This window comes from Malus domestica, chromosome 03 (assembly GCF_042453785.1).
Source record: "Malus domestica chromosome 03, GDT2T_hap1".
Lineage (NCBI taxonomy): Eukaryota > Viridiplantae > Streptophyta > Magnoliopsida > Rosales > Rosaceae > Malus > Malus domestica.
Window position 1 is genome coordinate 13,180,118 of NC_091663.1, and position 27,844 is coordinate 13,207,961.

A 27,844-nucleotide genomic window follows, 5' to 3' on the forward strand; every position below is an offset into this window, starting at 1 on the left:
CATGTATAGTACGTGAAAAATACCTCTGTATATTATTCAACACCTTTTCTAAAATAATAAATTGAAAAAAATTCAGCCATTTTTTTAATTTAATAATTGTTTTAATTAATTAATTAATTAATTATATGTGTACAATGCGTAAATTTTATATGAAAATAACATGTTTTAAACGTGAACAATACGTAAGTATGGGTATCGTATTTTGAAGTTTTAGTATCTTGTTTATTCTATTCATAGTCTTAAACACGAAAGTTTAATAAAAAAAATACATACATGTTTAATACATATGTTATTATATGCTATGTTGTGGCATAGTTAAAGGCCCATTGTAAAAGTAATTGGTAAATATTTTTATTTTTTTTGTCAAATTAGTTAATATCCCTTTCATTTGACAAAAAGAAAGAAATTATACCTTGTAATTTGCAACAAGCAAGTAAAAGGATGGGCAATAATGAATCGGCTCACACTTGGAGTTGAGTTGGAACGGTTAAAAGTAAGAGGATTCTCATTATTACTCAACGATGATATCTACCGAAAAAACAGAGTAAATTAGAATACAAATAGTCTGGCAAAAAAAGAAGGAAAAAAAATAAATTAATAGAAATTAATATGCAAATCCCAAATCGGACCAAAACTGACTATAAAATGACTATTTTTCTCTCTCTCTCTCTCTCTCTCCCTCACGGTCCCTTCATATACTCTCTCTCACTACTCTATTACTCCCACACCTCTGTCCTGCCCTCTGCTGCATTTTGGCAAGAGGCGGAACTGGCATTGGTTTGGCACAGATCTTAGAGAGAGAAAGAGAGGGGAGAGAAAGCTTTTGTTGTTCTGTACTTTCCACTTCTGAGTGAAGAGAGAAAGAGAGAGAGCCAATCTGTATTTTTGTGCCTTATTAATTTCCCTCTCTGGGTTTTTTCTTGAAATCAAAGGATTTTCCGGCCCATTGTTTCATTTTTCCCCATATAAAACCTTGAGCCACATTCAGATTGCTCACATTTCATACAAAAGCAAGAGAGAGAGAAAAGGAGAGAGAGCGATCTGAACAACAACCAGTTTGTTCCTTAGTATCTCTGTCTCGTTCTTTTCTAGAGAGAGAAAGAGAGGAGAGAGAGTGTGAAGTGGGTACAATGGCTGATACCACAACCCAAATTCTGATACCAGAAACGTTTCAGAGAGGGACGTATGACTTTGCAGGGCAAATTGGGCTGATATGGGAGCTAATCAAAGCGCCATTGATAGTCCCTCTGCTCACAGTTGGGGTCTATGTCTCATTGGCCATGTCTCTCATGCTCTTCTTTGAGAGGGTTTATATGGGAGTAGTCATCGTTCTCGTCAAGCTCTTCTGGAAAAAACCAGAGCAACGCTACAAATACGAGCCCATTCAGGACGACCTTGAACTGGGAAGCTCCAATTTTCCTGTTGTTCTCATCCAAATCCCCATGTTCAATGAAAGAGAGGTATTTCTTACACACATATATGTATATATAATATATATGCTTGTATTTGTTGCTATCAAATTCTCTTTGTTTTTTGCCATTTTTATTTTCTGGGTTTGTGAGAAAATCAAATAAAAAGCCTTAAAGTTTGGTGCTTTTTGGGCAGGTCTACAAGGTCTCCATTGGAGCTGCATGTGGACTTTCATGGCCGTCGGATCGTCTCGTGATCCAAGTCCTTGATGATTCAACCGACCCTACAATCAAGGTAAAAAACAATCCTCCCAAATCTCCAATTAAAAAACTCATCCTTTCAATGGGTCCTCTTTCTTTAAGGCCATTAGTTAGAGCTCCAAAGTTCTCAATGTGTTTGATAAAATGCCACACTGAAAAAACACCAATAATTGAATGTTTTGGAGCAACCCTTTTGATTTCAGACCCAATTTCTGACATGGGGTTGTTCCAATTCACAATGTGCAAGTGGGTTTTCAATAAAATCGGCAAATAAATAATCTGAAATTTTTGCAGCAAATGGTTGAGCTGGAATGCCAGAGGTGGGCAAGCAAGGGGATAAACATAAGGTACCAAATCAGAGAAACCAGGGGAGGCTACAAGGCAGGTGCCCTAAAGGAAGGACTCAAACGCAGCTACGTCAAACACTGCGAGTACGTTGCCATCTTCGATGCCGATTTCCGCCCCGAGCCCGACTACCTCCGGCGAGCCATCCCTTTCTTGGTCCACAACCCTGACATTGCCTTGGTTCAAGCTCGATGGAGATTCGGTAATTAATTTCTGAGTTTTAATTCCAATATCTGATTTTTAATTATTAAAAATTACTTATTGTTATTGTTAAATCGTTAGTTATGATATTATTTGGTTTATTTACGATTTAATTGCGCTAATTATTTTTTTTCCGGAGAGTGTCGGTGGTCTGGTTCTCTTGGATTTTTCTTCTGGGATTTTTGCTTTATTTTTGGTTTTTTGTTTCGTCGGCGGGTTCGTTTGTGGGTAGTTTGCATTAGTCACGCGGTCGGGCCCACTTAGCAGCCCTTCTTGGCTATGTCTTCTATTCTACGTGAGATTCTCGAGTGTGTAGGAAGAACAAGTGTTATAATACAAGTTATTGAATATCTGAAGGAAACAAAAATTTTCAATCATTTGTATCATAACACTTGATGTACTGAATCGTGTTCTCGTATACTGAAAATTTTCTCTTTATTCTATGCAAGGGATTGGATTGGGTCCCTCTTTCAGATTACGTTTCAATTGGCCTCATTTAAAGACAAATACTTTGTGTTATATGTTATATAGTCACACGGTTGATCAAGTCAGTGGAATAACTATATAGAGTTCAGCCGTGATTGATGATTCCAATTCACTTTTTGGTCGTGATTCACATGTTTGACTACACAACAACGTAACATGTCATATTGACAAGAAAATGATTTAACCTAGTTTTAAATGACGTGAGAGTCCTTTTTACGTAGGATGTGAATCCTTATCCTCCCCTAAGTCACAAAAGTTAGTGTCACCTTCTTCATGTGATCCGGCACAATCAGATGCTGGAAATGCGGGGTAGGTTTATCATTTTGCTGCAAAACAAGTAAGGTGGTTCTGTGACATTATAAGTGGGCTTAGGTAAACCCCGGATTGTACGGTTTAAACGGTCAACTACTCTGCGAGATGCCGGAACAGGGTCAATTTCCGGAAGTAATTGGGGCAGTTACGTCATTTTACCTTTCCCCAAGGGTGACCCTTATTTGCTTGGGCATTGTCCACGTGGTGTTTGCTAAAACTGGAGGGGCAGTTGGCCCTGTGGTGGACCTCTTTCTCTGCTTTACCGACACTTTGTGTTGTCGTGCTCATGCTATCGTGGCCGACCCTCGTTTGTATCACGTGACCACGAGACCAACTCCCCACTTTTCCTATTATTGACGGGGTCCACGTATTATATTTTTTATAACTAATTTCTTTGAATTTACTTTAATTATTTTACAGTGTGCACTTTCTTTTTCTTGTGTCAGTATGCATATGCGAGTGAGGTCAGTCGAACAAATGAGTGTCTGTATTTACTTCTTCGTAATTTAGAATAGTTTTGAACACCGTCGCTCCGGGGCTAAATTTTGGTATGTGGTTTGTTTTGCAGTGAATGCGGATGAGTGCTTGTTGACAAGAATGCAGGAGATGTCATTGGATTACCATTTCACAGTTGAGCAAGAAGTTGGCTCAGCAACTCATGCCTTCTTTGGCTTCAATGGTAAAACCCTCTAAATTTTCTTTTTTCTCAAAAACCATTTTTCCTTTCTTTTTTTTTTTAAATTTTATTTCCAGTAATATGTCTCTTTCTTTTCTTGCTGCTTATTAATTAAAAACACAAAATAGTTGGTGTGTGAGAGTGAAGGAACAGATGAGAAAAGTAGAAAATTGACCAAGTCTGCAAATGCAGGGAGCCATGTTATGCTGCCATCATCCTCATCATAATTATTTACATAATCATCATCAAGTTTTGATTTAATATGTTTTGGATTAAACAATGCACTGGTTAGTCTGGTTGACTTCTGGCTTAAAATCATACCGATGCAGAAGTCGACTTTTAAAACAGAAGTAAATTTTAAGGTCGTATACGGATAGTCAACTGAGAATCTAATTGCCAAGTTACTAATAAGGCCACAGTATTTACTAATTACTTCTTCTTCAAGTAACTTTCTACTGTATTTATTTATTTTTAGATTTGTAATCTTGTATTTGACATATGAATACATTGCAGGGACTGCTGGTGTATGGAGAATTGCTGCTATCAATGAGGCAGGTGGGTGGAAAGACCGAACAACAGTGGAGGATATGGATCTTGCTGTCCGTGCTAGTCTCAGAGGCTGGAAATTTTTGTATCTCGGTGACCTACAGGTATACCGCATTGTACAAATTATGTGGTTTGTCCCTAGCACTTCAAGTTTTAGAGAAATTAATTACATGACATGAGCACAATTCCTGACCATGATGTTTGTTTCAGGTGAAAAGTGAACTTCCTAGTACTTTCAACGCGTTCCGTTTCCAGCAGCACCGATGGTCCTGTGGTCCTGCTAATCTGTTTAGGAAAATGGCGATGGAAATTATCAAAACTAAGGTGAGTTCATTTTATTACACTATTCACGTGTTCTTCTAATGAAATTTCTTCTTCTTCCTTCTTATTCATATCTTCTAATTGTGTTCTTCGCATGTATTGCTGCAGAAAGTTACAGTGTGGAAGAAATTTTACACCATATACAGTTTCTTCTTTGTCCGGAAGATCATTGCTCACATGGTTACCTTCTTCTTTTACTGTGTTGTACTTCCTCTGACCATTTTGGTTCCTGAAGTTTATGTTCCAATCTGGGGAGCAGTATATATTCCTTCCATCATCACCATTCTAAACTCCGTTGGAACCCCAAGGTCTCGCACTTGATTTCTTGATCAGTTGTCTTTTGTTATGTGTTCTTTTATAGGATTCACATATTAATATTCTTCTTGAAAATTACAGGTCAATTCACCTTCTATTTTACTGGATTCTTTTTGAGAATGTGATGTCTTTGCACCGCACCAAGGCGACATTGATTGGCCTGCTAGAAACTGCGAGGTCTAACGAGTGGGTTGTCACTGAAAAGCTCGGAGATATTGTCAAGAACAAAGCAGCCGAGGCTGCCAAGAACAAAGTAGCAGATGCTAACAAGACTAAACCAGCCAGCAAACTCTTCAAAAGGCCACGATTCAAGTTCGGAAACAGGTAAAATTTCGTTAAACACCTTTTGTTCTTTCTACCGCAGACTTTCTGGTACGCTTATTTTATTTTGTCATGTGCAATGTGCATGGAAATTTGTAACTATTTGCATTGACACCACATTTTAACTGGCAAACAGAGAGCTGTCTCTTCTGCATAACTCTAAGAATTGGCACAAAACCGATCACATGCTCCTTAACTTTTAATTTTTTTTTTCAACAAATCTTTGCATTGTTTTATAAACGTTGATAAGTTTATTAATATACAAGAAAGCATCCCAAGATTGTTCGTATACTCTTTATTTTTTTATTACATTCTCACCTAATATTCAATTCTAACAGGCTTCACCTATTGGAGCTGGGATTCGGGGTGTTTCTGTTCATGTGTGGATGCTACGACTTTGTGCACGGGAAGAACAACTACTTCGTATACCTCTTCCTCCAAACCATTACGTTCTTGATATGCGGATTTGGCTACGTTGGAACCATCATCCCCAGCTCTTAGTGGCAGCGCTTCGTGGTTAAGTTCTATATGGATTTAGTTGATACAGACCGGTCAGTTATTGTTTCTCTTGCCATGCCAGCATCCTTCTCTCTTCAACACAGATTTAAGTAAGTGGGGTTCATTAAAACTCATCTTGCCGGCCAAAAAAAAAAAAAGGAAAGGTTCTTACTGCGTCTTCCTCAACGAATCTCATGTCATCGTTCGAGTAAACATGGAAATTTTCAGAGAAAGAACGAATGGTTGAATACATTTTACAGAGTGAATTGTGAAGGAAGAGGCAGATGTCATTTTCTTTTTCAAAGACAAGGAGATAGTAGTATTTTTCTTTTAAATGGATTGCTTGTAATTGTGAAGTTTTGTTCTTCTTTCTTGGTTTGCCTCTTATAGTTTTCCTTGGATTGCGAGGAATAAGCTTTTGGGTTGGAAAAAAAAACAAATTAGTTGAACTTGTAATCAGAATTTGCTTATCATTTGATAATCATCATATATGAGTGGTGATTTTAGATTGTACCAATCCAATTTTTACATAGAGTAACCATTTTTTGGCAGGACGACTCCTAGCCGTTGATGCAGTGTGGTCGTCACATGCATCAACGACTAGGAGTCGACTATTTGCTTGTGTGTTGGTGACTACGCTAAGTATAGCAAACTCTTTCAATTATAGTGAGAGAAATTGGAAATTTCTATTATGGTGTGGTATATAACATTTTACTAGAGCAATGGATGGTTAGATGCTCGATTAAGTATTTAATGAACAATAATTTAGCGGCCAAAAATACCAGTGTATACGATCATTTTAAGAAATGGTTAATGATTCATTAAATTTCTTTAGTCCTACTGAATTTTGTGGGAACTTTTTACTATGAAAAAAATATATGACACGAGTACACTGTTACAATAAACTGTATAAGTTGTCCTCTTTTACATAACTCCTGACTTTACTAATGATTATTAATTGATATCCAGCATGCAATGTAGTGCAACAGAATTTATAAAGTTTGGGACATGCACGTTTCTTGTCTGACTCCGAGTCAGAGATTTGTCGCTCTAAGGACCCCACTGGCGCATGGAAATTGCCGGCTGTGAAATAAAGCGCTAAAAGCAGTATACAAGAAATGCATTGGTTGACTATTTACTGGACACCACTTACCATATCCTTTTTCTGAAAAAGTTTACCTGCTCTCTTCTATTATATATGAATTGCAATTATCTAAGAAAGGGGATAATGGACTATCTTGCTACATAATATGCTTATATTGTCCCATTGTAAAACTGAACTATGAACAAGATCAGATACTTTGGGCGGTTTGAATTTACAGTTGACAACGCAAATTATTGATAAAAGAACATTTGGTATGTTGACAATAAAAGGGATCAGATGATGTGGAGTATCAGGAAGTACCAAAGAGAGAGGAGCGAGGATTGAATATGAGGAAGTATCAAAGTACTTACGTTTTCATTATCTTTGATCTATCTTGCAAAATAACAGAGAATTAGATAGAGATCTTAACCATAGAATACAAGCTGGATGGATGAAGTAGAAAAATGTGTCATTATGTTGTGCAATCGTCGTTTGCCACTAAAGCTCAAAGAAAACATTTATAAGACGACAACAAGGTCAGCGATGCTTCATGGAACATAATGTTGGACGGTCAAAAAGCAACACGTGCAAAAAATGAGTGTAGCGGAGATCATATTGCTTTGTTGGATGTGTGGACACATGAAGACCTACAGACGCTCTAATTAAAAATGTCATTATAAGACGAGGCTTAGAGTAAAAGGGTTAGAGAAAGACTTAGTAAGACTTTGAAAGAGATTATAAGAAAAGACATAGAGTACTAGACCTAACGAAAGACTTGGTACAAAATCAAGCTCAATGACGTTCTAGGATTAATACAGCGGACCTCAATTAGTGAGATAAGGCTTGGTAATTGTGTTGTTGATAAACCAATTGATTATACAAGATTTAGGAAACAAAACATCATTCAATCACTAAAGGCTTCTCCGGCAAGTAGGGAAGGGCATTCTAGAACATTTTAATTGCACTTTTCCTGCCTTGTCTCAATCACCAAATGATAATATGAATGTGTTATATTGTATATAATTTCATCATCTTCTTATTATTCACCTTTACTACTGCCTTGTTGCATTTAACTAAATAACTGATCAAAAGATAAGTTTAATTTTGGAGAAAAGAGGTTAAAATTATAAAGTAGCCTATCATGGTTTAGGGATTACTTGCATCTCAAGTGTCATTGTCTGTCTTTTACTTTTTCTTTACTTGCGTCAATGAGTGTCTCAGAGACCTCCAGCCAGCATGCTTACCTCCAATGCAGGTGCTGAAATAATAATTATAGTTTAGATAAAATTAATATAATACAAGGGAGACTAAGCTGTTTTTAAAAGAGCAATTTTTTTTAATGAAGTTGAAAGTTGTCAATAATTGTCTACTTAGGTAAATTTTATTTATTATTTTTTTTTTTCATGAATGTAAAATATTTAACGGAAACTTCGAAATCAAAGCAAGTTGCTCTGACGGGTGATAGGTCTGTCACTAAGAGATATATTTTTTTTTTTAATAAACAATATTATTTACACTAAGAGTGTGGAGTGGACTAAGTTTCACAATAAGCTAGTAATAATGCAGTTCAAATTCGCATTTGGCGAGAATCGAACGTAAGACCTCTCACTTACAAGTGAAGAAGAATACTACTAGACCATAGTGCTAAGTGACTACAATTTGAGTTTTATTCCAAGAGTTGGAGTAGGTCTAAGGGGTTGATGGAGTGGGCTAAGGTGCTAAGTCTCACAATGGGCTAGCAATAATAAGATTCAAATTCATCTTTAGCGAGAATTGAACCTAAGACCTCTTACTTACAAGTGAAGAGGAATACTACTAGACCATAATAAGAGATAAAATTAATATGGCAGAAAAACAATGGGCTGATTAATTGGAGGGACAACCATCTTTTATTAGACTTTTGGTCATCAATACTTATACTTATTGGTGTATAGACTAAATTATATAAACTAAATGATATGAAAATTAATGATTGAATTATTACTCAAGTGTTGAATAACGTGCTTATTTCTTATCGGTGACACATTATTTAGTATGCAAAGTTAATCTACAAATTTAGTTTACCTAGCATTATCCAACAACAAATATGAAGTTTACGAGAAACAAGACTAAATATACGATTTTTGTTTTCATACTGCTATATAGACACACAAAATTAATACATTTGTGCCACATTCTAATAGATTCTACATCTAAACTATATATTAATAGCTATTTGTCAACTAAAAGAGGATGAAAAAACTATTTAATCTTCTATCACAACAAAAAAAAAGTGAAGAGCACTAACGTAATTTTACAAAACGAAATTTTGCTGTTTTTTGTTTAAGCCTCACCTGCAAGTGATTTTAACATATCTAATTGAAAAAATAAACCTCTCCCTCCCTCCCTACTCTCACGTTCTCTCTCTCTCTTCCTCTATCCTTCAATTTTAAAAACAAAAAATAAAAAATTTCACACGCACTTTGTGTGTTTGGGCATATACTAGTACACTTAATTGTAGGCTTTACTTCTATTTTTGTGTGGTCAAATACATTAGTTGTTTTTTTTTTTTTTGGCTAACAATGCAAGCAATAGAAGTTTTACAAGAATACTTTTACAATGAAATATAGCACACCTTCAACATAGATCGCCTAATCATAATGGAGTTAGCCATAATTAAGTATCGAACTCAATACAAAATATGTTGTCACTGTATTTGTATGAATCGTACCCAAGACAACTTCTAGATGCACGAATCGTACCCAAGATAACTTGTAGATGCATGAATCGTACCCAACTAAATGGTATTTAAACCACTATTTGTGATGGTTTAAGCATTGCATTTAATTACTTGGCGAGGATATCATATAAGAACAACAACAACAACAACAACAACAAAGCCTTTTCCCACTAAGTGGGGTCGGCTATATGAATCCTAGAACGCCATTGCGCTCGGTTTTGTGTCATGTCCTCCGTTAGATCCAAGTACTCAAGTCTTTTCCTAGGGTCTATTCCAAAGTTTTCTTGGGTCTTCCTCTACCCCTTCGGCCCTGAACCTCTGTCCCGTAGTCACATTTTGGAACCGGAGCGCCAGTAGGCCTTCTTTGCACATGTCTAAACCACCGGAACCGATTTTCTCTCATATTTCCTTCAATTTTGGCTACTCCTACTTTACCTCGGATATCCTCATTCTCAATCTTATCCTTTCTCGTGTGCCCATACCTCCCACGAAGCATCCTCATCTCCGCTACACCCATTTTGTGTACGTGTTGATGCTTCACCGCCCAACATTCTGTGCCATACAACATCGCGGCCTTATTGCCGTCCTATAAAAATTTCCCTTGAGCTTCAGTGGCCTACGACGGTCACACAAACACGCCGGATGCACTCTTACACTTCATCCATCCAGCTTGTATTCTATGGTTGAGATCTCCATCTAAGTCTCCGTTCTCTTGCAAGATAGATCCTAGGTAGCGAAAACGGTCACTTTTTGTGATATTCGCTAGATTGCTCCGGTCATTAGTGTAGATAAGTATATAAATGAATAGAGATACGAAAGCAAACACAAGATGTACGTGGTTCACCCAGATTGGCTACGTCCACGGAATAGATGAGTTCTCATTAATTGTGAAGGGTTTACACAAGTACATAAGTTCAAGCTCTCCTTTAGTGAGTACAAGTGAATGATTTAGTACAAATGACATTAGGAAATATTGTGGGAGAATGATCTCGTAACCACGAAACTTCTAAGTACCGGAGTGTGGTATCGTCTTGACTTGCCTTATCTGTCTCATAGGTAGATGTGGCATCTTCTCTGGAAGTACTCTTCCTCCATCCAGGGGTGGTATCTGTAACTGGTGGAGATGCACAAGGTAATGTATCAATTTCACTTGAAGCTTACTTGTAGTTTCAAGCTTGGTCAAGCGCGATACAAACCATGTAGTAGGAGTCCCCCAAGTCGCCGAGCTAGGGGATCTGCTGAAAGAGGTGACAGACAAGGTAAGCAATCAGAGCTCCGGCTGATTGTTCACATTCTCCCTATCTTGCAGGCAGCATGAAGGATAAAGAGAAGAAAAATGAGAAGAGATGATATGGGATACTTTTGCTTTTGAAGAAGTAACTTTCCATAGGCTTATTCTTGAACTGGGCTGGAGGGTTTTCTGGTTTCCTCCAGAGTATAAGGCCGACTGAAGAATTTGAGGGTCAAAACAAGTCCATCAAATCTAGAGTACGTTCGACCCTGCTGATATGGGATACTTTTGCTTTTGACAGAGTAGTGGATGTATCGGCACGTGTGCTGTTACGCTTGTCTCCACATGCTTCCTTGTATCCTTCTCACTTGCCCTATCTGTTCCTCAGGCAGATGCGGTATCTTCCCTGGAAGCATAAGATGTTGAAGATGAGTACCCGAGAGCAATGCCAGGTAAGTAATCAGGTAAGGGGTTCCAGGCAGTCAGTTCCTGGCTGGAAGCTTGATTCCAAGTGCTGACTGATTGCTCTCATTCTCCTTGTCTTGCAGGTAAGAACAAGGCCAAAGGAAAAGACAGGGAAAAAGCATGATATGGGATACTCTTGCTTTTAACCCTGATGATATGAGATATTCTTGCTCTAGTATAGCTTGTTTACAGAGGTGTTATCGGGGGGAAAGAAAGCTGAATATTTTGAAAGGCTTCGTTGGGAGTGCCCTCTCAGATAAGAGGAAGGGTTGAGCATTTTTGCAGGTCTGCCTGTCCGTTGGGGATGGAGGTCGACATATATAGGAGTCTCCCTAACATCAAGTAATAATGCTATTCCTTTACCCTGCTTGGTCATAGCACGGTAGTGGGAGCTGCCAGCTTCACATGTTTTAACTCTGTCAGAGCACTTTGAAAAAGTGGTCTGTGGTATCTGGAAAGCTGATGTTGCGTGTGAAGATTACAGACAAGCTTTATCCAAGGAGATCCAGCTCTTGAAGTTGGGAAAGTGGTGCCTCTTCGGTTTTTGAACAAGCAATCCTGTCGGGGATCTAGCTCTCGAGATTCGGAGAACGATGCCTCTTCGATTTTTGAGAAAGCAATCTTGCTGGGGGTCTGGCTCTCGAGATTCGGATAGCGGTGTCTTCGATTTTTGAGAAAGTAATCATGTTGGGAGTCTGGCTCTCGAGATTCGGAGGGCGGTGCCTCTTCGATTTTGGAGCAAGCAATCTTGTTGGGAGTGTTTTCTCGAATGTGAGTAAAGGTTGGGCATGTTTGCTAGTCTACCTTGCCACGAAGCACAGAGGTTGACACACAGGGACTTTCCAATTATCCAGCAGTGGTACTGTTCCTTTACCACGAAGCACAGAGGAAAAAAAAAATTAATGTTATTATTTCTTGGGTAGCGCCCTAGGGGGCAATCAAATGATGTGCAAAAGAGTGAAGAAAGCGAACAATACTTGGCCGTAGCAGTCACTCCTGTTTTTATTCAATCAGATTTGAACACTGTCCAAATAATTGAAATTGTAAACACAAACGAGAGATGAAGATAGGAGTGACTGCTGAAAATTCAATAACTAAGTATTGTTCGAAGAGAGCTGGCCATGTTCAATTGGAGGGGTACCCACTTGGCACTTGCTCTCCATGGTAAAAATATACCAGGCAGGTTTGTATCTAAAGGCATTGCATTGTCCTATTTTATCAACTAGTCTTGTCAGCAACTCCACATTCTGTGTTTCTCACATTATTATTTTTATTATTGCCAATCCACACACACACACACACACAATGCATACTTTCTTTCTCTTTGTTTATTTTTTTTCATTTTTTATAATTTAGATTAACCTTTTGTCCTCTTTTTCTTTTTCTAACAAAAGGCAAATATATCTAACGAGCTAGATTTGCGTAAACCTAGAGTTGCTTGATGAAGGCTTTTCTTTAGATCAAATTTAGTATATAATACACATTGCTTAAATTATGATGTGAGGTATATCATTGACGGGTGCCAAACTAAACACAAAACTCGCATTGCACTAATCAAACAATTATTAGTTATTTATGTTTGCGTGGCTGATGATAATACAATTTGTGATGCAAAAAAGCTAAAGTGTAGCTAAAATCTTCATTGCATTAGTGCATTGTATCTCAAAATGGAGAAATTCTCTCATGCAACCAATTCACTAAGTGTCAATCATTTTTTAGATAATATGTACACTTTTTAAATACATAACAATCGTTTATTAGACTATAACGCTATTAGGACTAAAAACTAGTTGCATGAATCTCTCCTCAAAATGGTAGCACATGAGAGAGTAAAAAAAAACCTGATGTATGCGAGGCGAAAGCATGTTTTGAAGTGTCGGCAATATTGTGATTAACTTGAACATATTCAATGGGTGATTGTTGATTCCTTTATGACCAAAAAATTCGATAAGTGATTTCCTTACGATAGCGTATTTTTATAAAGTGGCACATGTTCTAGTAGATGCTTACATCACTTGTCCTTTTCAACTTCCCTACATTCAAGATTTAGGAAATATGTAGAAAAATAATTTTAAAGCAGGATGATCTAAATTTACAGTACTTTACTCAAGTATTAAAACAAAACAAAAATTGACTAATGGCAAGACTAAATGAATTTCTAAAAATTTAGTCCCACTATGTCTTGAACTTGAACCGACATAAAGAGAATTAGGGCAGACGGGAGCCCAAATTCAAGATAGTTGAAAAGACTCGCATGAAAAAGCATACACCATAATTATGATGGTGAACAAAAATAATTGTAGGAAGAATGTTATAATCAGTCATTGTATAAAAAAAAATTTCTGTTAATTGTCTACGTAGGTTGATAATTGATGCGTTATAAGTCTCAAATAAATTAACTGTCTGAAACCGTCTACGTATGTCTATGTGCCAATAACCATAGCACACTCAAAATGGTTAGAAACTACGTCATGAGTTGGTAAAGGGTCTCCTCACAGTCCCACTACCACAATTCTAGCATCTTGACATATCTGCCTTTGGGAATATTTTAGGCCCATTTCTTCTGCAACAATGGGGTCAGCCCCCATTTAATAATATTCCACAAGTTTCTCACTCTCTCTCTCTCTCACCTTATCAATGTAGAATAGAAAGTGTAAAATGTTATGTTCTAGACGGTTTTCGAAGCGGTTAAAAACGGCTTCTTGTGTTGTTTGAAAGAAAAACTTACAAGTTCTTCTGTTTGGAGATATACTTGATAAGTGATTCAACTTATTTCTAAGTAAAACACTTTTAGCAAATTCGCTTGAGATCAGAGATATATTAAGTAACAAAGAGATTAAGCATATTCAATCTAAATAATTTAGTAATGTGTGAGGATCACAATCAAGCAAAGAAATAAAAACGATATATATATATATATATATATATATACACAGAAAGCTTAAGGGGAGGGATCCCCATTTTTTGAAAAAAATGGGGATTAGGTGTGGGGGCTACTTCACATCAAATTTCAACGATCCGAACCGTCTATTTTGTTAGTCTCGATTCATAGATCATCCTTACAAAAATTCAATTCAATCCGAAACCATTTGCCTATTTAATTATCAATATCAAATTTCATATTTTCTTATATAACAAAGTATTGGTTCATTTCCTTGAACCCAATTAGATGTCTTAAACATTTCCAATTTAGCTAATATTTTGCAAGGATGATCTATGAATCGAGACTAACAAAATAGACGATTCGGATCGTCGAAATTAGATGTGAAGTGGGCTCCACACCTAATTCCCATTTTTTTCAAAAAATAGGGATCCCTCCCCTTAAGCTCTCTCTATATATACATATATAACACATCCCTGGAATGATCGCAGAATATGATGACTAAAAGTCCAATTTTCCTGCTGGAATTAACATGCTTAGCACAGAACTCTAAGTATTCTTTTTAATTAAATTTTTGGATTTATTTTCTAGTAGAAAAAGAAATCAAGGTGGAAAATAGTGTTGTTGACTTAGCGATTTGAGGTTGAATGGTTGATGCAAATTTTAAGGTTCAACTTTTACAATTTACGAGATAGAGACTTCATATTTTACAACTGGTGAGAATCACGTTGCGCTCACCCCCTCAGCATTTAGGCAACATTGTATAATAATGACTTATGTGAGATGTTACCTGATCTATTGTCTTATATAAAAAGTTGTCACACTAATAGATTGGGCAAGGCAAACCAAGTAGGCGAAATTATGTTTTATTATTTTCTTTCATCTATAACATATCTATTTTTAAGTTTTAGTTTTGTCATCTTCCTCAACAAAGTATTTTGCTATAAAAAGAGTTGTGGGATTTGATTTGCCTACTCATGGTAGGTAAGGTTGCCTACTTTGGGGGAGTTTGCAAGTTTGCCTATTCTATTGGAGCTTGATTTTGATCATCAAAAAAAATATGATTACTTATTTGCATACTTCATTGGAGATGCTCTTATAGATTCAATCCACAGGGTCCCAAGTTCAAACTCTCCCTGCTCTTCTTAGTATAACTTATAATAGTAATATCGGTTGTAACCGAAAAATATACTTTCGAATAGTTGCATGTATACTATGTTATACTACTAAATTAGCCTTAAACTCAACTATATTATTTATATTAGGGTTAACTATATTTTACACCACAAGGGGGGTCATTTGCAAAATGAGTCACGAGATTTCAATTACTACATTTACACCACGTGGTTTTTGAATTGCACAAATTTAACCTCTTTGTTAATCTCATCGTCTAATTACTACATTTTAAGCACGCATTGACTGTCAATTTCATCAAAATGAGTCACGAGATTTCAATTACTACATTTACACCACGTGGTTTTTGAATTGCACAAATTTAACCTCTTTGTTAATCTCATCGTCTAATTACTACATTTTAAGCACGCATTGACTGTCAATTTCATAAAAGGATTAAAAGAGTAAAAGAGTAAAGTACCAAACATTGAAATTGACAGTCAACGGACGTAAAATGTGAACCAAGTCTATGCCACATAAACACGTAACATATAATTAAATGTAAAATTGACAGAAAGATTAAATTGGTGCAATTCAGAAACCATATCGTATAAAATACAACAATTGAAATCTCGTTATTTTATTTTTTATTTTTTTTCGTAAATGATCCCTAATCTTTGTGGTGTAAAATGCAGTCAACCCTTTAAATCATTCAATGTTTTTTCAAATCAACCCAAACGAACCTTGGCAGAAACCATGAAAATTAGTAAAAGTAAGGCCCAGTAGGCCCAGTAGTATCGGGTTCAGTTTTTGCTGTTTTGGACCTTTGGACCCTCACGTGTATCAGAAAGAAAAGAAAATATATAAGAGAGCTTGGGAAATAAAACTGATTTTTTTTTTTTTTGGTACGTACCACTGAGCGGTATGAAAAATTAATAGTTAGATCAAACATATAAGGATCTAATAAATTTTTGCAACAATTAGATGTTGCATAAAACTCGTACAGCTCAATTGTAGCGGACCCATAAACAAGATCAAAGATAAACCCAATATGGGTTCTTTTAAGATTTCAAATTTTAAATTTTGACTGTTAGGTTTCAAATTTTAAGATTTTGAGAGAATTCTTCCAATCTGATGTACCAGTATCAAAATGTTATGCAAGGATGTTAATAGGTTGCAACCACTCTTATTGTTTTTAGGTTCTATATTAGACTACACTTTATTTTCAATTGCAATTCTTCATCTGTCAATTTTCATAGTAACAGCATCAACGGTATAAAGTTGTTTATCAAGTCTCACATCATCAAGTCCATGCAAGATCTATTCTTCCATCGTTGTGAGAATTGATTTGTTGTCTTTCTTTTTTTTATTGTTCTCATCCTTATCATATTTCATGTGAAATTGGTGGTAGATGTGATATATGTAAAGTTTTCTTAGACACATATGATAGATTCTTTGCTTCTACCATCATGCATATAGTTGGATTGATTTTCTTCTCGAGTAGGAGCACCTCAAAAGGTCTGGGCAGGTCTGGGCAATTGGACGTTGTGCTCTCTAAAATAGAGCTTAATTGCAACTTAATACTACATTCTAGTGATATTTCTCTTGACTTGTAAGTGAGAGGTCTTAGTTTTGATTTCACCAAAGGAGAATTTGAACCATATTATTGATAGCTCATTGTGAGGCTAAGCCTAGACCTATAAACGGGTCGGGTTTATTGGGTTTGGGTCGGGTTCAACCCGACCCGTTAAGTTAACGGGTCAACCGAATCCAACTCGTTAAGCTAACGGGTCACCCGTTTCACCCGTTATCACCCGTTAACAATTATTATTATTTTTTTTTTTTGCATAAAGTTTATTTTTTGTTATTAAGACTTTACTAAAATTACTAAAATATCCTCAACTAACGGGTGCTAACGGGTCTAACGGGTTGACCCAAAATGACCCGTTATTTAACAGGTTCACCCGTTAGCGACCCGACCCGTTAAGCATCCACCCAAATACAAATATTAATGGGTTGGGTCCAAAATGCCAGGCCTAGCTAAGCCCACCTCTCCCCTCAATGTAGATAATATTGTTTGTTTAACAATAAAAAAGAGCTTAATTATAATTTTGGGTTTTTATAGCAAATGGTCCCTGAAATTGAAAATCGATCAATATAATCTCTGAAAATGGGTGTCGCAAATTAATATGGTCATTCCCTCATAATTTTGTTAAAAAATCTATTAGAGCAAGTCCACCCCTAAGGACTTTGCGCTAGCATCCAGCGTATTTATCCACTCAAGTGAACAGTAATAGACCCCACTGAACAGTAATAGGCTAAAGCAGCTCCACCCCTAAAAATAGGCTGGCACCCAGTCCATCTAATATTATATTATTTTATTTATATCAATTAATATTTTATCATTTAATTTATTTTTTCTCCTTTTCTCTGTCCTGTCATCTTCCCTTTATTTCTCTCTCTCTCTCTCTCTCTCTCTCTCTTTTCCAGCTCACTCCCGTGAGCTTTCCTTCTCCTTCCTCTTCAAAACCTTCAACAAATCATTCTCCTTCCTCTTCAAAACCTTCAACAAATCAAACACAAAATATTATTTTTGTAATCCCTGGAGCTCAAGGAACCCAACCATGGCCTTGCATGCGTCATCGGTGTATGGTGCGAGATCCTACCATTGAAGCCGAGAGCTTGAGCTCTCAATCTCTAACCCAGGTGATGTTTCTATCACTGTATTGTGTTATTGAGTTTTAAATCCTGTTGTGTTGCAAGTTTTGTGGTTAATTTGAGGGCTTAATTCCCTGCCTGTGATTCCGACAAAGGAAAACGGACAACTCCGACGAGTTTAAGGTCCAATCTCGGTGAAATCTCTTGCATTTCACCTGGGTAAGTTCTCAATCCTATTCTTATGGTTTCTAACATATAAATCGTGTTGGAAACCTTTGTGTTGATGCAAACATGTTGTTGGTGCATTTTTTCAGATTTTCCGACGAACTCAGGCCATCACCTTCAGGCCATTTGCCTTCTCCCTCCGTGCTCCTTCCCTCCCTGACGTCAGCAAGCGTCATACAGGCCGGTCCCAAGGTCTGTCAGTTTTGGACTGGCCTAGAGACCAGCTTGGGCTGGGTGCCAGGCAATCTGTTGGGCTGGAGAGATTTCCCTAGGTGCCGGGCCATTTTTTTGGCTGGGTGCCGGCCTATCCCATCCCCGGTGGAATTGCTCTTATGTACTAACATGGCACATAATTGGGTCTTACAAATCTAATTAAATATTGATATATAAATTAGACTGGGTCCAACGTGCTGTTTGAATAACATCACTTGAATGTTAAGCGTTTCTGACTTATTTGCATCATTATTAGCCTGTATGAACCATTAATTGTTTCCAAAATTCCACAAATGCAAGAAGAAGAAGAAGAAGAAAATAGTTAGTCAACCTTTTTGTGCAATGAATCTACTTAATCTTACCAGAATTATAAAACATAAGCATCAGCTTCATTGTCGTTTTGTTACCACACTATTAGGTTTTTGTAAACCTACATGGTTGTTCCAATGAACCTTCCCCACCCCACTCATCGGATTTATAAACTTTAGCACCAGCTTCATTCAAGCTGTTTTCCTGATTGTGTTTTGTTTCCTTGTAGTTAATCATAAGTACGTGTGAGGTTAGAGGACTAAATGCATGATTAATTTCTTGGTTACGTATGTACCTTCATGGTAAGGATAATGGTATTTAAAACGCATAATTAAGCTCTATTTTAGAGAGCAACATGTTCAATTGCCCAGACCTTTTGAAGATGCTCCTACTCAAAAGAAGAAAATCAAACCAGCTGTATACATGGTGGGAGAAGCAAAGAATCTATCAAATGTGTCCAAGAAGGCTGTACATATATTTTACCATCAATTTCACGTGGAATGTGATAAAAATGAGACCAAAAAAAAAAAAAAAAAAAAAAGGCAACAACTCAAAGGTGAGATTACACTTTGGCTTTTTCTTTTGTGAGAATGCTATGAGAATAAATCTCATAATCATGGAAGAATAGATCTTGCATGGACTTATAAGTAAGTTAGGGTACTCTTTATATTGCCAATTGGTTTTGTGGTGTAACTTTTAACTTTATTTATAATGAGATTCTTTACTTGTCTTGGTGGTTGTTCAAATTTCACATCTCACGTCAAAATAAGATTTTTTTTCAATTTCTATAAACTTCTCTCCACTTCTCTCATTTGATTTCATTTTCTTTTCATCTTCCAAATCCTGTAACCATTTTGGGGACACATAATTTTCAAATTTGTTTATATTTTGGATTGCTGGTTCTTGCTTGCCATATCGGTACTTCGGTTTGTTTTACTTCTTGGATCTTGCTGCAATTCAAAAACCATGTTGTTTAAAATACAATAATTGAAATATCGTGACTTATTTTTGTAAATGATAATTAAACTTTATGGTGTAAAATGCAGTCAACCCTTTACATCATTCAATTTTTTCCCAAATCAACCTCGTTGTTCATGTCCCAGGAATTGGATCCTCTCCTGAGCACAAGCTCAGGATCCTGCTGACCAGCCCAATCCAACGGTTACAAATAGGAGGTACTTTTCAAAGTTATAATAATTGTAGTCGTTTGATCAAAATCTAACAGTTCACATCGGCTGATTATGAGGATCCTGAGCTTGTGCTTAAGAAAGGATCCAATTCCCATGCCCCATATCATATACCACAGCTGGAAGATCCAACCTAAACGAACCTTGGCAGTACCCATGAAAATTAGTAAAAGTATTAGGCCTAGTAGGCCCAGTATTATCTGGTTCCGTTTATGCTGTTTTGGACCTTTGGACCCTCACGTGTATCAGCAATTTTTCTTTTTGGTACATACCACTGAGTGGTTAAAAAATCAACGGTTAAATCAATTATATAAGAATCTAATAAATCTTTGCAATAATTAGATATTGTATAAAACTCGTACCGCTCAATTGTAGCTGGACCCATAACAAGATGAAAGGTAAAAACCAACTTGGGTTTTTTTTAAGATTTTAAATTTTGACTATTAGATTTCAAATTTTAAGATTTTGACAGGGGTTCTTGCAATTTAATGTACCAGTATCAAAATGTTATGCAAGGATGCTGATAGGTTGCAACCACTCTCATCGTTTTTAGGTTCGGTATTAGACTACGCTTTATTTTCAATTGCAATTCTTCATTTGTCAATTTTCATAGTAACAACATCAACGGTACAAAGTTGTTTATCAAGTCTCACAACATCAAGTTAATGCAAGCTCTATTCTTCCATCAATGTGAGATTTATCTCAATATATTCTCGCAAAAGAAAAAACCAAAGTATAATCTCACATTTAATTGATTTGTAATCTTACTTTTATTATTGTTCTCATCTTTATCATATTTTACATGAAATCGGTGATAAATGTGATATATGTGCAGCCTTCTCGGACGCATTTGATAGATTCTTTGCTTCTCCCATCATGCATATTCTTCTCTTGAGTAGGAGCATCTTCGAAGGGTCTAGGCAATTGGACATGCTGCTCTATAAAATAGAGCTTAATTATAATTTTGGGGTTTTATCACAAATGATACCTGAAATTGACCAATCCATTAAAATGGTTCTTGAAATTCAAAATCGATCAATGTAATCCCTGAAAATGGGTGTTGCAAATCAAAATCATCATTCCGTCATAATTTTGTTAAAAATTATGTTATGTGCTGATATGACACATAATTAGATCCTAAAAATCTAATTAAATATTAATATATAAATTAAAATTATATAAATAATGAAAAATGTTTTTATTTTTGTATAAATAATATTTTATTTCAATTCTAACTGGTATGAGTTTGTAATTTACCCACATTTGAGTTTGTTCTCTCTCCTCTCTCCCTCCTTACTTCGTCTCCGCCAAACCTCTTTTCCCTTTTTGTGCCCCCATAATTCCCATAACATTGTTTTTCATGTCCAATTGCCCAGACCTTTTGAAGATGCTCCTACTCAAAAGAAGAAAATCAAACCAGTTGTATGCATGGTGGGAGAAGCAATGAATCTATCAAATATGTTCCAGAAAGATGTACATATATCACATTTATCATCAATTTCATGTGAAATATGATAAAAGATGAGACAAAAAGAAAAAAAAAAGACAAAGGTGAGATTATACTTTGACTTTTTCTTTTGTGAAAATGCTTTGAGAATAAATCTAACGTTGATAGAAGAATAGGTCATGCATGAACTTATAGATAAGTTGGGGTACTCCTCATATTGCTAGTCGGTTTTATAGTGTTACCTCAACTTTCTTTATAATGCGATTCTTTACTTCTCGTGGTAGTTGTTCAAATTTCACATCTCATGCCAGAATATGATTCTTCCTGATTTCTATAAATTTCTCTGCACTTCTCTCATTTGATTTCATTTTCTTTTCATCTTCCAAATCCTGTAACCATTTTGGAGACTCATATTTTTCAAATTTGTTTATACTTTGGATTGTTGCTTCTTCCTTGCCAGATCAGTACTTCGGTTTGTTTTCCTTCTTGGATCTTGTTGCCTCCCATTTGGTTAACCCTTTTGCTGAAGATCAAGCAAAACGGTAAGTTGAATTGGAAGTCAAAAAATCGAAATATAAACACACATAGAATAAATTGCTTTATTTTATTTATTTGTTTATTAGAATAAGGTGAGATGAAATTTATTAGCTTATTTTATTTATTAGTGGGCTTTATTTTTCACTTAGAAAAGTGCTCACATGACATTATTACATTGAAACTGAATGATAAGTGTGATCTTTCAATTGCAATTAAGGATGTCATCTGACATTCTGATTAATCAATGTGCATACGATACATGCAGGAGAATAGGCCTCCTCAGGTATTGTTAGACAGACAGACTTTGTTTCATTTTGTTATTCTTAATTTTTTTTTTTCCACATATGCCTTCGCCCATGAGCGGTAGGTCTCGGGTTCGAGACTTGGGAGCAGCCTCCTCATAAATGGGGGTAAGGCTAGCCGACATTCACCTCTCCCAGACCCTGCGTAAAGCGGGAGCCTTGTGCACTGGGTACGACCTTTTTTTATGCTCGATTGACATAAAATCTCATTAAATAAATAGGTAGATTGAACATGGCAGCTGCAGTTGTTCCTACAGTTCTTAACCGTGAGAACTATCGGAAATGGAGTTCTCGGATGAAGACCTACTTGTTGGCCGAAGATCTTTGGGACATCGTCGAAGGCACCTATCAACTTCCTGAAGAAGAAGAAGATGAAGAAGAAGATGCTGAAGCTGAACGTGAGGCTTGGAAGAAGAAGAATGTTAAGGCCTTATATGCAATCCAAAGTTCTTGTGTGGATGATATTTACGACATAATCGAGTACAAAACCAATGCCAAAGAAGCATGGGATGCTTTGTATGATTCTTTGATGCTAAGTCATACACCATACGATAAAGGTACGTAGTATATACATGAAAGGGTGAAGGAAAAAAGAGGAGCTGATAAACATATATATACCTTGTAGGTGATCTATGATCTAATTTGATGAGAAATATTTTGTACTATTCATAATTAAGATATGCATGAATTGGAAATGTAGAAAAAGAAAAGACAAATTAAGAATTGAAAGGTAACATCTGAACATCAAGATTTCCATTTTCAGATGAGAGGTCACTTGTTGAAGCGTATCCAACCCGGATTGATGGAAATGATGGTGATGCTGCAATGGAAGAAGGGCTCAATGCAGGACACGATGAGATCAGCAATGCCGACGATATTAATGCAACTTTCATCAAATATGTCAAGTATAAAGATTGGGATAATGTGATCAAGTTGCTTCGCGAACATCGCCAGCTAGGAAGACTTCCAGTTTACACGGATATGGGAATTGAAGGCAAAGGTGGTACAGCTCTTCACCACGCAATCAGCCCGTTTCCGCACAGGACCGTCAACGTGCGCATTGTTGAGCAGTTGGTGGAGTTGATGGCAAAGGAAGACTTGGAAAGGCAAGACGGTTTTGGTCAGACAGCTCTTTTTCGCTTAATGCTTTATCATCCAGAAAGGGTTGAATTAGCTAAATGCATGCTTGAAAAGAACGACAAGTTAGTTACTATTTTGTGTCGTTATGAGGGCAAGACTCCTCTGGTTGTCCTGGCGGAGACGATGGAAAATGCAAAAGGAATGGCTCGCTGTCTTTACTCCGTTACACCACATGAAACACTAAGAGTTACCGATGGCGCTCAACTTCTTTCTCTCGGTTTTCAGCTCAATAGATTCGGTACAATTATTCCCGGCATACTTGCAATGTCAATCTTTTCCCGTCTGATTTTGTTTTGTTACAAGTTTTTGTCTAATTTTCTTTTGTTACAAGTTTTTTGTGCATACTTACAATGTTAATTTTTCACATTTACATATATATATATATATATATATATAGATATTGCGTGGGATTTGATTCAACGTTACCCACAATTGGCCATGGCTAAAGACTACAACGGGAATTTCCCCTTAGAAACATTGGCCAAGAACCGTCATGGATTCTTAAGTGGAAGCCGGCTCAATTTCTGGAAAAAATTAATCTATAACGGTTAGTACATAAATATTGCTTTTTACTTTCTCCTCATATTTATGTGAAATTGGTCCAATGACTAGGATTACACGTCATCATTTTTTTTATTTTCATACCAGTATACGCCTAAGAAGAGGTCGCACTTGGTGTGATGGCAAGTGCCTTCGCCCATGAGCGGTAGGTCTCGGGTTCGAGACTTGGGAGCAGCCTCTCCATAAATGGGGGTAAGGCTAGCCGACATTCACCTCTCCCAGACCTTGCGTAAAGCGGGAGCTTTGTGCACTGGGTACGACCAGTATACGCCTAAGATTACAAATTGATATAAATATGTAGATGCACATAATCTCATAAAATATGTAGATGCACAAATTGATATAAATATGCAGATGCACATAATCATTTATTTTATTTTATTTTCAACTCTCCTGTATAAAATATGATATGTTCGTCTTCTATACCTGCCTCGCTCGAACACCATTTGCTCGTTCAAACTTTGATTTTGTGTGTACACAATTAACATAAAAATCTTGCTTCACAAGAATACTTGCTGGATTTAATGATTGGGCTTGCGTTCTTATCTTGGTAGGCATACGCATAAGGCTCTTCGACCTAGTTTGGGAGTGAGGTGCTTAAAAAAAAAGCACCTATGAAAAAAAGCTGTGAGGGTTTTAGGTGTTTGGTAAACTGAAAAAAAAGGGCTTATTTTGGAAGCTGCTGTGAGAATAAGCTGAAATCAAAGGAAAAAGCTGAAGCTGCTATTTGCAGCTTTGGAAAACTGGCTTTTTTTCAAAGCACATGGAGCTACAGTGCTCCTTTAATGAAAAGACCCACTATCAGACTGCTTTTTTTTCCAAAAGCACTTTTACAAAAAAGTTTACCAAACGCTCTGCTGCTTTATTTCACAACCGCTTATTCTCACAGCACATCCGCTTATTCTCACAGCAGCTTTTTTTCAAAGCACAGCAATACCAAACCAGCCCTTCCTCCCATCAATGATAATCGTGTCAATGAAAGTGGCCAGAGTGATCAAAGGCATCTGTCAAACAAAAATGAAAATCAGAAGCCTCTCTCAGACCAAAAAGAGAATCAAAGGCATTTCAGTTGCTCAGGTATTTTATATGTCTGCAATGCAATTTGTTTTTGTTAATGCCATGGTAAATTGTTCCATAATTCTTCAATCATTCCATATTTTCTACTGCTCAAGCGTGGTTTTTTTAACATCTTTAGCTCAAGCTAGACTTAGCTTGCTTATGATACGAGCCGAGCTACACTGAGCTTAAAAAGTTCAAGCTTGATATCATTTAAGCTCAAGCTGTTTCGATTAATTTACTAGTCTAAGTTGGTTCTATCTTTTAATAAAAATTCCCAAATTGGCAGACATTAATAAATAAATATAAAACACAGTTACTATAACACAAAATTTCCAGACATAAAAGATAGTCATATAAACGAAGTAAACACATCATCTACAAATATAGAGAACTTAGTAGTACAACCCAAAACAAAACAAAAATGCTTCAAAACTTTCCTTCATTTACGGCATTTTCTAGACAACCAAAAAACCCCAGAAAACAAAAACCACAAAAAAAGATCAATTGGGAGAACTGAAAAGAGGAAGAGGATTAGAGATTCACGGTTCTTACCCACATTTGAGTCAGTTTCTATCCCATGCAAAAAAGAGACACAACTACTTTAATTAAAAAATGTAATAAACAGCAACCAGAAGGCTTTATGAATTCCTGCCAATTAAAGATTATTACCTGGCCTTGGCAAAACAAAGCCTTCACATTATCTTCCCAATCACGCAATGCAAAGTCTGTGTCCAACAATGCTCCTTCTAGGTCTCCTAATTTCACCCTGCAAGCCTGAATAGAAAACTCACCTATCAATCAAGTGGATAAACGGAAATGTATTTCTTTTTAGTTGATGACAGTAAAATCAATGTACCACAAAAGAATGCAGAATACTCATTAACATAATCAAGTTAGCCTTCTGAGAAAAATTAACGCGAGGCCTGATTACTATATTCATAGTTGTCTTTTAGGTTTCACTCACCTCAAGGACTCTTCATAGAAACTCAGAAGCAACAGTAATTTTAATTTAGTCCAACATGTTTAATTTAAGTACGATTAAGTTACTATTATACAAAACTATCCTCCTAACTTTTGATAATTACCCTCTCAACCCAACTCAACTCACGACTTTTTTGTAAATAGCGTGAAATCTAGTGGCAAAGGTTTGACTATAGCTTATATGTGTGTTGTTGTTGTTGATGAAAACCCTTTTTCATTACTTTTCTGATTTATATAGAGACTGTAGTTACTAGATATAATTGGAGTAATTTTGTGTAATGTTATAACTTATGCTTATTAATTTTTCATACAAAATTTGACCTGTAATACAGGAATGGGTTTATTCATCGGACTCGTGAAGAATCTTCAAAAACTTTTGGGTAGGCCACATATACATTCATATAATCAACCATATCGTTAATTAACTTTGGGATGATTGTTTTATTAATTGTCAATATTATTTTTAAATTATTATAATTTTAAATTTGTTTTCTTGAATGAACTTAGGAATCAATCGTATATATGAGATGAAATTGATACATGAGCAAGTGAAGCAGTTTTTACCTATCATATCTGAAGAAAAAAGAAACTTATTCTTACCAGAACTTAAACAAGTATTGTGTGTGGCCGCAGAAAGAGGGCATGCAGAGTTTCTTACTCATTTCCTTGGAGAAGCCTTAGATATACAGGCTACAAACGACAAGCGCCAGAACGTGTTCCAAATTGCCGCTGAATGTCGTTACCACAAAGTTTATAATCTTATATATCTCCTTGATGAGTTTCTCAAAGAAGATCCAGACAAACAAAAAAAAATACAGATGATATTGGGGTCGAGAGATAACTTTGAAAATAATATATTACATACAGTAGCAAGAATTACCTCATTGTCACAGATTTATCACATTCGAGGTGCAGCTTTGCAAATGCAAAGAGAACTACAATGGTTCAAGGTGACTATTTTTCCATTTTGAACTACCTATTATACTATCGTTCTCTGTATCATTTATGTGTTCCATTGTTGACAACCCTATTCCATTAAGAATTACCTCATTGTCATAGTCACATCCCTAAAAAGTTTCGCCAAAAAATGCAGGAGGTGGAGAGCATTATAGATCCCAAAGATTGTGAATCTGTAAACGTGGATAATAGGACACCACGACAAGTATTTACGGATAATCACAACGACATGGGTAAAGAGGCAGAAAAGTCAATGAAGGAAACATCAACTTCTTGTACAGTTGTAGGTGCTCTCATTGTCACCATCATGTTTGCTGCTGCAATCACAGTTCCTGGTGGAAATGATGGACATACAGGTCTTCCTACATTCTTAACCGAAAGGGTATTCACAACATTTATAGTTTCAGATGCAATCTCACTCTTTTCTTCCACAACTTCAGTTATTATGTTTCTGGGGATTCTCACATCACGTTATTCTGAAGATGATTTCCGCAAATCTTTGCCCACAAAAATGATAATAGGCCTTTTTACCCTCTTTTTATCTATCGCCACCATGATGATTGTCTTTTCTTGTGCCCTTTACATTATGCTTAAAGGGAAATCATCGATTGTTATCCCAAGCATTTTGCTTGCTAGTGTTCCAGTTACCTCATTCATATGGATGCAATTTCCGTTTCTTGTTGAGTTAGTTATTTCTACGTTTGGACCAGGATTATTTGATAGGAACAAGAAAAAGTTGTTTTGAATTCCTATGTTATCTTTAGTTGGGTTTGTATTTGAGTTGAGAGTATGAATCTCACGTTGTGTTGTTCACTTGAGAATTCGCCACATATTAAGAAACTTGTGAAGAGAAGCCAATGTATACGGCTTTCTATTTGGCCAATGATGTGTGTGTGTTTTCTTTTTTCAATAATGTATGTTCTTCAATCCTAAAAGAAAAATTCTAACTTCCAGAGTTTCTATTTTGAGTTATTTACCCTTGTTAATATTGTAGAAGAGAGAAATAGAAGCGGAATTTTAAGGAGAAAAATGCTATATTTTGTTACTTGATTAACAAGAATACAATGAGAGCATGCTGTTGCTT

The 27,844-nt window shown here is 36.3% G+C and overlaps 2 protein-coding genes and 1 long non-coding RNA gene across 6 annotated transcripts; all 3 read left to right on the plus strand.

Annotated features, from left to right (window-relative positions):
- Positions 1-620: 620 nt before the first annotated feature.
- Positions 621-6,208, plus strand: LOC103423973 (glucomannan 4-beta-mannosyltransferase 2-like). The gene is made up of 9 exons (XM_008362047.4): positions 621-1,460; positions 1,606-1,704; positions 1,965-2,217; positions 3,583-3,693; positions 4,204-4,340; positions 4,447-4,560; positions 4,666-4,865; positions 4,954-5,196; positions 5,532-6,208. The coding sequence occupies exons 1-9, from the start codon at positions 1,131-1,133 to the stop codon at positions 5,692-5,694; spliced, it is 1,650 nt and encodes a 549-aa protein (XP_008360269.3). The 5' UTR covers positions 621-1,130; the 3' UTR covers positions 5,695-6,208.
- Positions 6,209-17,656: 11,448 nt separating this feature from the next.
- Positions 17,657-18,610, plus strand: LOC139194193 (uncharacterized). The gene is made up of 2 exons (XR_011578961.1): positions 17,657-18,061; positions 18,157-18,610. It is a non-coding gene; the product is annotated as an uncharacterized lncRNA (long non-coding RNA).
- A 2,758-nt stretch (positions 18,611-21,368) lies between these two features.
- Positions 21,369-27,720, plus strand: LOC103423981 (ankyrin repeat-containing protein ITN1-like). 4 transcript variants are annotated; one of them, XM_029099874.2, is made up of 8 exons: positions 21,369-21,765; positions 22,284-22,619; positions 22,826-23,440; positions 23,600-23,749; positions 24,318-24,840; positions 26,136-26,183; positions 26,311-26,753; positions 26,897-27,720. In XM_029099874.2, the coding sequence occupies exons 2-5, from the start codon at positions 22,295-22,297 to the stop codon at positions 24,353-24,355; spliced, it is 1,128 nt and encodes a 375-aa protein (XP_028955707.1). In that variant the 5' UTR covers positions 21,369-21,765; positions 22,284-22,294; the 3' UTR covers positions 24,356-24,840; positions 26,136-26,183; positions 26,311-26,753; positions 26,897-27,720. The 4 variants fall into 4 exon arrangements, with proteins under 4 accessions (XP_028955707.1, XP_070674424.1, XP_070674425.1 ...); XM_070818323.1 differs by having other exon boundaries at positions 24,674-24,840; XM_070818324.1 differs by having other exon boundaries at positions 21,418-21,765; positions 22,302-22,619; positions 24,674-24,840.
- The last annotated feature ends 124 nt before the right edge of the window (positions 27,721-27,844 follow it).

Bases quoted from the DNA above. Each gene is read 5' to 3' on its own strand.
- LOC103423973 (XM_008362047.4), top strand. From the start codon at position 1,131: ATGGCTGATACCACAACCCAAATTCTGATACCAGAAACGTTTCAGAGA. The intron at 4,561-4,665 runs GTGAGTTCATTT...GTATTGCTGCAG, and splicing joins TGGAAATTATCAAAACTAAG to AAAGTTACAGTGTGGAAGAA. The intron at 4,866-4,953 runs GTCTCGCACTTG...TGAAAATTACAG, and splicing joins AACTCCGTTGGAACCCCAAG to GTCAATTCACCTTCTATTTT.
- LOC103423981 (XM_070818322.1), top strand. From the start codon at position 24,549: ATGAAAAGACCCACTATCAGACTGCTTTTTTTTCCAAAAGCACTTTTA. The intron at 24,841-26,135 runs GTATTTTATATG...CCTGTAATACAG, and splicing joins AAGGCATTTCAGTTGCTCAG to GAATGGGTTTATTCATCGGA. The intron at 26,754-26,896 runs GTGACTATTTTT...CAAAAAATGCAG, and splicing joins GAGAACTACAATGGTTCAAG to GAGGTGGAGAGCATTATAGA.